General features: G+C 37.6%; 2 protein-coding genes across 12 annotated transcripts in view; one reads left to right on the top strand and one right to left on the bottom strand.

Moving 5' to 3' along the window:
• The window catches only part of dctn1b (dynactin 1b), an 80,912-nt gene extending 71,030 nt beyond the window's left edge, over window positions 1-9,882 (top strand). For 6 of the 9 annotated variants that reach the window (XM_037977675.1, XM_037977672.1, XM_037977676.1 and 3 more), the window contains 3 exons: window positions 5,692-5,765; window positions 5,928-6,017; window positions 7,209-9,882. In XM_037977675.1, the coding sequence (XP_037833603.1) occupies window positions 5,692-5,765; window positions 5,928-6,017; window positions 7,209-7,346 (302 nt within the window). In that variant the 3' untranslated portion in view covers window positions 7,347-9,882. The remainder of the gene's footprint in view (window positions 1-5,691; window positions 5,766-5,927; window positions 6,018-7,208) is intronic. The other 3 variants (XM_037977674.1, XM_037977678.1, XM_037977677.1) reach the window with 1 other exon arrangement.
• A 54-nt stretch (window positions 9,883-9,936) lies between these two features.
• The window catches only part of alms1 (ALMS1 centrosome and basal body associated protein), a 21,044-nt gene continuing 18,841 nt past the window's right edge, over window positions 9,937-12,139 (bottom strand). For all 3 annotated transcript variants that reach the window (XM_037977651.1, XM_037977653.1, XM_037977652.1), the window contains 6 exons: window positions 11,569-11,781; window positions 11,233-11,474; window positions 10,838-11,000; window positions 10,649-10,706; window positions 10,406-10,505; window positions 9,937-10,205 (listed from right to left, as the gene is read on the bottom strand). In XM_037977651.1, coding sequence (XP_037833579.1) covers window positions 10,164-10,205; window positions 10,406-10,505; window positions 10,649-10,706; window positions 10,838-11,000; window positions 11,233-11,474; window positions 11,569-11,781 — 818 coding nt within the window. In that variant the 3' untranslated portion in view covers window positions 9,937-10,163. The remainder of the gene's footprint in view (window positions 10,206-10,405; window positions 10,506-10,648; window positions 10,707-10,837; window positions 11,001-11,232; window positions 11,475-11,568; window positions 11,782-12,139) is intronic.

Here is a 12,139-nt window from a genome sequence, read left to right as displayed (position 1 = left end):
ACGTTGGACTCTGTGTTGTTTTGGTGGCTGCCTTGCGTCTTTTTGAGAAAATTTCGCACTGTTTCACCGACGAAGCTTTAGACATATCAGTGTCGTATCTTTTGAGCCTTACTTACAATTTTTACAAGGGTTTTAAAAGGAAGTTTTGAACACTGTCCTCGGAGTTATTCACCGAGCTGCCATTCAGGTTGTCGGTCACGTGACCCCCCTCTTTGTTTCTTCTCTTACTTTTGATACATATCTAAGCACACCTACTGCACACTCACATCTCATCTTGGCTGCTTACTTTAGCTGGCAGGGACTATGTTCGAAGTTCTACGTTCTCTTAGTTCTGATTCTTCTGTTCCCCTGGGATCCTGCACAAACTATGTTTACAAGGCCTACACCTCTCTGTTGTTACTTTCATTTTGCATCATTACTTGCTTGTAGTGACCTTTTGGAGAATAGAAATGTTTATTACAGCTGTCAAAACTCTGTTTTATCCCTTTCTGTCTGGTTCTACTTACATTATGTACATATACCCCACACAGATAATCCGGGGCCATGTACAAAGAGTCCACTATCATTCATGATGTATTCTGAATTGACAGAACATAGCTCACATTGAGACAATGAGTGATCCGCTTAAAATTGTAGCTTATAATGTAAAAGGGATCGATAATCCGGTCAAAAGGATAAAAATACTGAATCAACTAAGACAAATCAACTGCCACATAGCTTTTTTGCAGGAAACCCATTTATTTGATACAGAACATGAAAAACAAAAAAAAAAAATCGTGGGCAGATAAGGCTTTTTATTCAAGGGAAAAAGAAGGGTGTTGCCACACTTGTGCACAGTGCACAGGCAGGTAAAGTTTGTACAAACATTGCTTCAAAGGGACACAGAGGGGAGATATGTATTAGTTAATGGCACAGCTGATGGTACAGAAGTATCACTTATGAACGTGTATGCACCCAACACAGACTCACCTGAATTCATTAAGTCACTGTTTAATATAGTATTAAAGCACAGTGCCGGACTGCTGTTGATGGGTGGGGATTTCAACTGTGTTTTGTCACAGGTGATGGACCGATTATCCCAAAAACCCCACTTTCCAGAATGAGTAGGATGCTTAAGTGTCGGACTATAGAGGCAGGAATAGTAGATATATGGAGAAGCAAGTTTCCCAGAACTAAAGAGTTCACTTTCTGCTCAAGTAGTCATGCATCCTTTTCTAGGAGTGACTATTTTTTTACTCCAAAATCAGAGCTATTCAGAATAGTAGATATAGAAATATTGCCTATTACCATATTTGATCATGTATCTGTCCTATTAAAATGGGACATAGGATACAGGACGACTACTAAACAGTGGAGGCTTAACACACCCCTGCTCAATGACAATGCATTAAAGGCATTTGTTACAGAAGAGGTAAAGATATATTTAGAAACTAATATATCTGCAGAAACGACACCTTGAATAATATGGGATTGTGCCAAAGCCTTTCTCTGGGGTCGTATAATCTCTTTCACATCTGCGAGGAAAAAACAGAGGATGGCTAAACAACAAGATTTGGAAAACAAAATTAAAGAATTAGAATATAAACAGAAACAACATGCCTTAGCTAACATCAGAAAGGACTTAAATGCAACTCGCAAACAACTCCACTTTATCTGCAGACAGATAAAGTGGAGGGTAACTTGAGGTTCACTAACCAAAACTATTATGAATATGGCCAGAAAGCTAGTAGATTACTAGCATTCAGACTGAGGAAACAACATAATTCATAAAATAAAATCTCAAGAGTCTATGGTGACAAAACCTGATAAAATAACAGTCTTTTGCAAAAATTTTACAAATAAATTTAAAACGAACATCGATACTTGCAATGAAGATCAAGAAATCACAGATTTTTTAAACAACATAAAATTTAACCCCCGAACGGAAGCATCAGCCTTAATGTTAGACCAACCGATTGAGGAAGGGGAGGTCAAGCAGGTAATTAGGTTGCTTAAGAATAATAAAAGCCTAGGCCCAGATGGATATGCCAACAAATTTTATAAAACCTTTATAGACATTTTGGCTCCTTTGCTATTAAAAGCATATCACCATGCTTTAAAATCCAAAACGATGGCTTCATCTTGGACAGAAGCCACTATAGTAGTAATCCACAAAGACTGCAAGGATCCTACTGACTGCCAGTCCTATAGACCTATATCGTTGCTGAATACAGACCTACGCATACTCACAGCAATCCTAGCAAAACGACTGAACAAATTTATCACCCAAATCATACACCCTGATCAGACAGGATTAATTGCAGGCAGGTATTGTGCTGATACTCTTAGGCATTTACTAAACATAATAAGTGTGCAAAAAAACAAGAAAGACTGAATCAGCAGTCATATCCTTAGATGCCCAAAAAGTGTTTGACAGAGTATCCTGGAAATATCTATTTCATTCACTGAAACATCTTTGATTTGGACCTCACTTTGTTGACTGGGTACAAATACTGTACTCTTCTCCACAGGCAGCGCTCAAAGTTAAGGGCTATAGATCTGAGAGATTTACACTAGAATGGGGTTGCTCACTTTCACCCCAGCTGTTTGCCATTAGTATTGAACCGTTAGCCCAACTCAGAGCTGATACTAATATTAATGGGACAGTAATAGGTAGGGAAGTACACACAATCTCCTTATATGCCAATGATGCGTTACTGTTCTTGACAGAACCTAAATCCCCCATCTAAAAGAATTCATCTCATAATATGGATTTTACTCAGGCTACAAGGTAAATATAGAAAAAACAAAGGCAATGAATGTAAATTGCACAATCTCAGATACCACAAAATTACAGAGTGGATTTAGGTGGCCCAAGACTGGTATAAGGTATCTGGGTGTTTATATACCTCCATCATTGGGTGATCTTTATGAGGCAAATGATAGTAAACTTGTACGAGCCATTACAAATGCTTTCTATCTCTTTAATAGACCGTGTTGAAAGTATCCGAATGAACATCTTACCAAGATTACTTATTCCAGATGCTTCCAGTAGTGATTCCCAAACTCATCTTTGATCATTTAGATAAAATGCTATCTGGATTCATTTGGCAAAAGAAACACCCTAGAATTATGCTGAAATCCCTGGGGGCCTTAAACTCCCAAACTTAAAATATTATTACTGGGCTGCACAACGTAAACCTTTATTGGCATGGATACAGAACAATACAGACACCCGATGAACCAAAATAGAGGAAAGCATGTGCTCAGAGCCACTGCAAACGTTACCCTTCTTAGGTGCTTCTGCAAAACAAATGACAATCCGGACAAAAAATACTAAAAATACAATCAGTTTTTAAGTTACCAAAACAGATTTTACTTTTAACAAATATAAGATTCATGAAGACTTTTTTACCAAACACGTTAGACACTGGCTTCAGAAACCAGTCCACTTATGGACTATCTCATATTGATCAATAATTGAAAAAGGAAATTTCAAAACCTTTGAGCAGGTGAAAAGTGAATTTGGCCTCCCCAGGACAGATTTCTATAGATATTTACAAATTAAATCCGTTGTGACAACACATAATAACTGGACTAATTTTTGGAGACCTAAATAAATAAATATGTAAATATTTATAAATAAATAAATACATATGTACAGATGATACACAGCTCTATGTTACGATGTCACCAGGTGACTCTGAACCTATCCTGGCACCGAACAGATGCTTAGAACAGATAAATGTGTGGATGTGCCAAAACTTTCTCCAGTTGAACAGAAACAAGACTGAAATTATCTTTGGACCTAAAGAGGAACGATCAAGAGTCAGCGTGCAGCTTCAGGTATTACAGCTAAAAACTAGTGATCAGGCCCCAAACCTGGGTGTGGTGATGGACTCAGACCTGAACCTTAAGGGACACATAAAAACTGTTACAAAGTCGGCTTTCTACCACCTGAAGAACATCTCCAGATTTAAAGAACTAATGTCACAACAAGACCTAGAGAAAATTCTGCACGCGTTCATCTTTAGTCGTCTCGATTACTGCAACAGTGTCTTCACAGGTCTGCCAAAAAAATCAATCAGACAGCTGCAGCTGCTGCTCGTGTTCTCACAAAGACCAGAAAAATAGAGCACATCACCGCAGTTTTAAAGTCCCTACACTGGCTCCCTGTCGCTCAGAGAATAGACTTTAAAATACTTCTATTAGTTTATAAATCACTGAACGGTCTATCATGACAATACATTAAAGTCTTATTATCGTCATATCAACCCTCCAGAACACTCAGGTCTTCTGGCTCTGGTCTACTTTGTATCCCCAGAACCAGAACCAAACATGGAGAAGCAGCTTTCAGTTTCTATGCACCATCAATCTGAAACAAACTCCCTGAAAACTGCAAAACAGCCGAAACACTAAATTCTTTTAAATCAAGGCTGAAAACTCACCTGTTCAGAGCTGCCTTAGATTAGTAGTCTGCAAACAAATTCAGGAGAAAAGTTGCTCTGAACAAAATATCTTATTACATATTGATCATCTCCTTATGATTATTAAGTGTATCTGCTCGATGATTTTTATGATTTTTTTTTTTGGATGATTGTAATGATTGCTGCTGAAATGTGCTATACAAATAATTTTTTGCATACTTACTGAACCACAATCAATTCTAATACATGTAGAGAATTCAAGTGGAAAGTAATAATCCGTTGTTTTAGAATGCCAGCTATAACTAGTAAAATGGCTCTGATACAACCCAGCTTGTGCTGGAGAAACTGTGGGTCACAGACTGCAAACCATGCTCACATCTTCTGCTCCTGTCCTAAACTAAGGGTATTCTGGAAGGAGATATTTGAGGCTCTCAGGGTAATTGTTGGAAGAGATGTTCCAAAAACACCCCTAGTGGCAGTGTTGGGAGAAATACTTGAAGGAATGGATAGGAAAGCTGACAAATATCTTCTATATAGTTTACAGCAGCATTGAAATGCATAACCATTTGACATCTATTTGATGGAGGAAATTCAGGGCTTCAAAAAGCAGTTTTTAATATAAGGTGGAGCCCAGCCATGCCCTTACTGATACAGTGACATACTTAGACAGACCTGTATAAAATACAACTATCTTACCTCAAAGAGGGACTTAACTGTTGTTTGTTTTGTTTTGCTTTTATCTCTTGTATGTTCTCACCTTGTATTTATGGTTTTGCGTTTACTGTAATGACAGCTGTCAGTAGTATTGTCATCTCATCATATGGTGCTAATTTAAAATGCAGACGATATGTATCTGTCTGAGACAGAAGAATGTTACTGTGGAAAAGTGTTACTGTTGTTGAAAATAAATAAAAATTCATTTCAAAAGAAAAAAAAAATCCATCCACTGGTTCATGAGAATTCTGCTGACAGACAGACAAACACACAGACCTGGTCAAAAACGTTATTGCCCTTTTGTCTTTGGTGGCAGACAGTTATAAAGGTGTCTTTTTCAAATAGCATTAAAACATTAGTAGTAAAAAAAACTGCAGTAAAACATTTTGTAAACTAACTGCTTTGGTTTAATTTAGTCATGATACTACAAACACTTCACAAAACCAACGTCCAATCTTGACTTAATGACTGTAATAGAGTTATCATCTTTGCGTCACACTTTTTTATGATACATGACTGAAAACATCCTCAGAACTGTTCTATCATGTTGAAACATTTTGTTGTCTTGCAGTGACACCTGGTGCTCAGCTTTTGGAACAGACAGCTCGACTTCATTCCCTGAGAGAGACTCTTGATAAACTGCAGGTACAAACACCTAAAACCCGCCTGCAACCAGGCTGTACAACATTCAGGAGTAATTTAAAAAATCTAAATAAACAAATCAGTTGTTCTGCCACCAAAGTACTCACCATACATGTGGTAGTAGTTTCCTTCAGTATATTTTCGTCTTCCTCTTGCTTCTGTCAGGGCGAAGTTGCAGAACATGTCGTCAGCCTGCTGCCTGGAGCTCGAGTTTCATCTGACTTTGCAACATTTCCTTCAACCTCGTTTGCTAAGGTGGGAGCTCTGCTGCACACTCATGACATTTTGTAACTTTTCTGCACTGAGAACTTTGTGACAGTTTGGGATGTTAAAAAGTGAACTAAAACTGCCCTGAATATTTTGGCTTCAAGCTACCAATACGTTTACTGTTTCTGATGAAGAAATCAGCATTGAAAAACAGGTCTTGTTTGATTTTTGTTTGAAAATATTAATCTGAAAATTGAGCCATTTTTCTTTTTATCGTAAAAATTGGAAAATAAAATATCTAAACTTTATTGATTTATTTTTCATGTTTGAAAGTAAACATACTGTTTTCATAAATTGTATTCAGTGTAGCATAATTTAGACCAGCTCAGGTCTATGCAAGTAAAAGTGTTTTAGATTTTGAATCAAAGGTGGACCAAATACCTAATGCTTCTGTGAAATAGTCATTTATCTCACTGTTAAATCTGAAACTGGAAACTGGCAAACAGAACCTAATTGTTCACTGGAGGGATGAATCACGCTTCTCTGTCTGTCATCGATGGATGAGACTGGATGAGTCTGGGTTTGGCTGCTGCCAGGAGAACAGTACTTGTCTGACTGCACTGAGTTAAGTGTAAAGTTTGGTGGAGGGGGGATTATGGTGTGGGCTTGTTTTCAGGAGTTTGGCTTAGCTGCTTAGTTGCAGTGAAAGGACCTCTGACTGCTTCAGCATACCAAGACATTTTGGACAATTTCATGCTCCCAACTTTATGGGAACAGTTTGTGGATGGCCCCTTCCTGTTCCAACATGACTGCACACCAGAGCACAAAGCAAGGTCCATAAAGACATGGATGAGTGAGTTTGGTGTACAGATCCCTCAACCTGCTAGAATACATTTGGGATGAATTAGAGTGGAGATTGCAGGCCAGGCCTTCTTGTCATTTTTGGCCATTAAAAGAAAAATGGCTCATATTTTAATTGAAACTTTAGTATTTTAAACAAACATCAAATAACCATTTGTTCTTTTGATTTTTAATACCAATTCCTAAAAAGAAAATCCAACCAACAAAACTTGCACACGTCCCAATGTTTAAATATAGATACCGTCACCATTTTCTTTTTTTAACTACACAGAAGGTAAGACTGAGATGAGAACACTGTGTTGGGAATTGTTCTTTGTCAAGCAGTCCCAAACGAAGAAACTCCTCACACACTAAATCTGCACATTTCTCCATGTTTAGGCGAATAAGGAGAAGCACACGGACACGGTGCTGGTGGGTCGGATCATGATGTCATGTCCCCGCGGTCAGGAGCAGGTCCATCGCCTCATTTTGTCCCAATCTCAGTTGCAAAGAGTCCACAGTCTACTGCAAACCTAAACCTCGCCTGCTGCAGCAGCATAAACACCCCCTGCCAGAAAGTTGATTTTCTCCTACATGTACAAGTCTAACTAAATAACTGGTTGGCAGAAAATTGTTTTCATCACTATAACTGTGCCTCTGCAAAATTTCCAATCACTGATGGAAGCTTGTTGTTGTACATGTGACAATTGGTTTGGAATAATCAGATAAAACAGTCATTTATTTCTAGTTTAGCCTTCTAAAAAAATGTATAAATCAATAATTTTTTGCCATTTCTTTCCTTCTCTAAAAATACAGCCAGTCTCATTGTGTCAGCCAGTTAGACTTCATTTAAAGCAAAAAACAACAAAAAAACAAGCAAACAGCATAATGTAAACAAAAAGTGGAAGAAGAGCTACAGTGGGGAAAAAAAGTATTTAGTCAGTCACCAATTGTGCACGTTCTCCCATTAAAAAGATGAGAGAGGCCTGTAATTGACATCATAGGTAGACCTCAACTATGAGAGACAAAATGAGAAAAAAAACATTCAGACAATCACATTGCCTGAATTTTAAAGAATTTATTTGCAAATAAGGCTGGAAAATAAGTATTTGGTCAATAACAATAGTTCGTCTTAATACTGTGTAATTTATCTTTGTTGGCAATGACAGGTCGAACGGTTTCTGTAAGTCTTCACAAGGTTGGCACACACTGTTGCTGGAATGTTGGCCCATTCGGGCTGAGATCTTGCGTGGAGCCCCTGATCGAGGGAGATTAGCAGTGGTCCTGTAGGTCTTTCATTTTCTGATTATCGCTCCCACAGTAGATTTCTTCACACCAAGCTGCTTGCTTATTGCAGATTCAGTCTTCCCAGCCTGGTGCAGGTCTACAATTCTGTTTCTGGTGTCCTTCGACAGCTCTTTGGTCTTCACCAAAGTGGAACTTGAAGTGTGACTGTTTGGTTGTGGACAGGTGTCTTTTATACTGTTAACGAGTTCAAACAGGTGCCACTGATACAGGTAATGAGTGGAGGATAGAGAAGTCTCTTAAGGAAGAAGTTACAAGTCTGTGACAGCCAGAAATCTTGCTTGTTTGTAGGTGACCAAATACTTATTTTCCACCCTTATTTGTAAATAAATTCTTTAAAATTCAGACAATGTGATTTTCTGATTTTTTTTTTTCACATTTTGTCTCTCATAGTTGAGGTCTACCTATGATGTCAATTACAGGCCTCTCTCATCTTTCTAAGTGGGAGAACATGCACAATTGGTGACTGACTAAATACTTTTTTTCCCCACTGTATATTTGAAGTTTTTTTGTGAATCTGGGCAAAATGCAGCAGTGCATGAGTATGAAAGTGTTTGTCAACCTTTTCATTTACAGTGCCTTGAAAAAGTATCGATATCCCTTGAACTTTTCTACAATTTGCATTTAGGCCATAGAAATCAGTTTTGGTTCAGGTCCAGAGGTGGGAAGTAGCAAATTACATTTACTCATAAAAGTACAAAATTTATAGTCAATTACAGTGTCCTAAATGGAAGACAAAACATCTTCAACTACAATCCAGTTGTATCATTCATTGGATATCACATAAAAATACTTCAGTTTGTGGTTGTAACGTGACATAACATTGAAAAGTTCAAGAGGTGTGAATCGTTTTTCAAGAATGAGGCCAACAGACTCATGACTTCATGTTGTATTTTTTGTAATACATCACTGTTCTGTATTCATTTGTCTATCTTAAGGGAAAGTCATTTCAAGTCAAACCGCGTTATTCTGTTTGAAGAATAGATGTTGTGCATTTTACGGTTATAGAATGGAAAGAACAAAATGTAGCACATTATCTTCATTCATGTAACATTCTTGATGATCATCATCTATAAAATAGTGATAAAGACTGAAACAGGTTTAGGAGATGCCTAAAATGGTTTGTAAAAAGTTTACTTGATGCAAAAAGACGAAGGCAGACCAGCTCATTAACCTGAGTGAATCTGCAATGTAACAAGTTAGACTAGCAATATAATTTAACTATTTATTTAAACCCATCCTGAGTTTGATTCGGATGTTTGAAATGATTCACAAATTGCAGGTGCAAGTTGTTACTGTGGACTTTTATGTGCTTGTATAACTGGCACAGTAGTACTATTGATGATGTTAAATACGAAACTAGCTGTTCTGCACAGATTCTGAACACTTGAAAGTTGGCAGGTTTAAGGGTCAGACAAGATTAGTCCCCTGCCTTAGTTCTTGTTTTTGACTGATCATTCAAACTAAACATCTTTGCCAAAGAATCTTTGTTTATCTTCACTACGATGCTGTGGGTCTTTTAAAGGCTTTCTATTTATGAATCTGCTTTGTTTACACATCGTCATTAACTTGAGATTTTATTTATTAACTTATTGGGCACAGTGCATTTATTTAGGTTTAAAAATTAGACGTAGTGTCTGTATTTATTGTGTTTATCCAGTTGTACTCAGTGTTGTAATGAATATGCAGTTTGTCCAACTTGTCCTACCATGTATGGCTTACTGCTGTTGCATAACCAGTAACTGATCAATAAACCTATTAAAGCCTATGCATCTTTGCTGGCCTTCATTGTCTTTAAAGCACCAGATTAAAAACAGTCAAATCTGGAGACTAGTTTTTTTATTTCATTTTTACATTAACACAAACTTTCCAGTTGAAACTAAAATGCCAGTGATACTAGTATAATTCTGTTTTATCATGATTTTAAAAACAATATCATTGGCTTAGAAAATAAATTGATGTTTCTTTTGGTCAAACTGTTTGTATTAAGACTTAAAAAAACACACCAATCAACACATGACAGATTATATTCATAGTAAAACTGTTTGCTCAGTGCCATGCTCTTCTGCCCAGGACACGGTTTGTGATTCTCTGAAACACACACACACACACAAAGCCCTGCTGGTTAGTATTTCACCGAGAAGAGGCTCATATCTACAGGTCTACAGGATGGACCAACAGCTGAGAATTTCTGCTCAGGTTTCATTGCTTCTGATGGCTCTTAGTGTAAATTTAGCTCTTGTTTCTTCACTACAACCAAATCTTGTAAACGAGAAAAAGCTTGTTTGTACCTTGTTGTAGAGTTGGGCGTTTAGTCTGTAAGACTGATACTCTACTTTCCTTTGTTCCTCCTCCCTCCTCTGTTGCACCTCTGGTAGATTCTCATATATTCTGCAACAATAAAGCAAATTTACTAATACTGTTAAGAAACGCCAACTTGGGAGTCAGGCTTTTACTTTTAATATTCTGTCATGCTAGCATAATAAAATGCATCTTGAATGAAATAGACTGAAAAGAAAATAATGACAACTTACTGTTTTGACCTCTGAATCATCTCCTTCCTAGGAACAGCCCTCTTCAACAGAGCAGTGCCTGAACAGAGGAAATCTATATATTAGCTGCTGTATATGAACCAACTCCAGCTAAAAGTGGCTGTGTGGAGAGAAACGGGGACAACGGATGGTGGTTGTCTTCTAGTAATGTTCTTCTTTGGTGTTGGATACCTGCAGGTGTTGTCAGCCTGGATGGCCTTACTGGCTGGTTGAACATGTTTCTCTCTTTATTGAAGACAGCCTGAAGCCTTCTCTCTTCCACCTGCAGAGCCAGACATCTCACCCTCTGCCTGGATCGGGAAATAAACTCTGGCCGATGCATCTCCAAAGACTCCTGTAAGATGATAGAATATAATGTTAACCAATAACATTGCAGGAGACAGTAAAGTGTTTTGAAAAGACATAATTCACTGTTCTGTTTTTGACAGGTCTCCTGATCATAAAAACATTAAGTTGGTTCATTTTGTAAGCCTTTCTGTGGATTAAAAACCTGGGAATACTTACTGCTTACGTTTTAAAGATGAAAGAATATGAATACATATTTTTGAAGCTAAAAGTCTTCTAACCTGCAGAGAGATGCGTGTGAGACCAGAGAACACTGTTCTGGTTTTATGAGCTGGATCAGACCCATGTTGATCTATAGAACATGACTGGTTGCTTCTGTCCTCATGGACTTGTTTCTGTCTGAGTGGCAGTCTCCAGTGACTGCCTCTGCTGTGTGGTTCAAACCAAGCACACGACTTAGCAGGACGGTTCTCCTTCCTTGTCTCTGACCTCAGTTTGTCAGCAGAGATGAACCATGAAACACCTGAAGGACATCCAAACTTTGCTGTTATTCCTATCATAAAATGTAATGTAAAAATGCACTCTAAGGTTTACACCAGCAGGAGACTGAAAGTTACCTTTGGGATACGGCTTTGAGAGGCTCCTCTTGTTTCTTTGCTTTTGGATGCTGTGAAGTTTAGACGGACTCTTTTGGCCTCTTCTTCTTCTCACAATGTTAGATGAAGGAGAGGATATCTGTCCAACAGCTGTGGCTTCATCAGGAGAAGGGAATGTGGTTCCAACATCTGTAGTGTATCGTTGAGTCCCATTACTCACAATATCCAAGTTATCTGGGGGGGGGTTAAATGTGTTTGACAATGTAAATGTGTTTGACAATTTATTATAGCTCTAATTTTTACATAAATATTTATAGAATTTGATAAATTTATGTATATGGGGCTCCAAAGAAGTATATTTCTCTCATTCTTGTCAGAAAATAAGACTAAAAAAAGAGAAATTAATAAAATAATGTAGTTATAGTAGTATAGTTAATATAGTAGTTGAACAAATTTCTCTTAATTGAAAAAAAGAAACTGGCTGTTCACCAGCCACAACCACTCAAATATTTTACCAGCCACTATTTTTTGTTGTGACAAAAAGTTATTTCATATGATGATGATGATGGAGGTGGGTGGAAGCAGTTGTGGT

The sequence above is a fragment of the Kryptolebias marmoratus genome, linkage group LG10 (genome assembly GCF_001649575.2).
Source record: "Kryptolebias marmoratus isolate JLee-2015 linkage group LG10, ASM164957v2, whole genome shotgun sequence".
Lineage (NCBI taxonomy): Eukaryota > Metazoa > Chordata > Actinopteri > Cyprinodontiformes > Rivulidae > Kryptolebias > Kryptolebias marmoratus.
The sequence above is the reverse complement of the archived record's forward strand: the minus strand, read 5'-3'. Positions and strand labels throughout refer to the sequence as shown.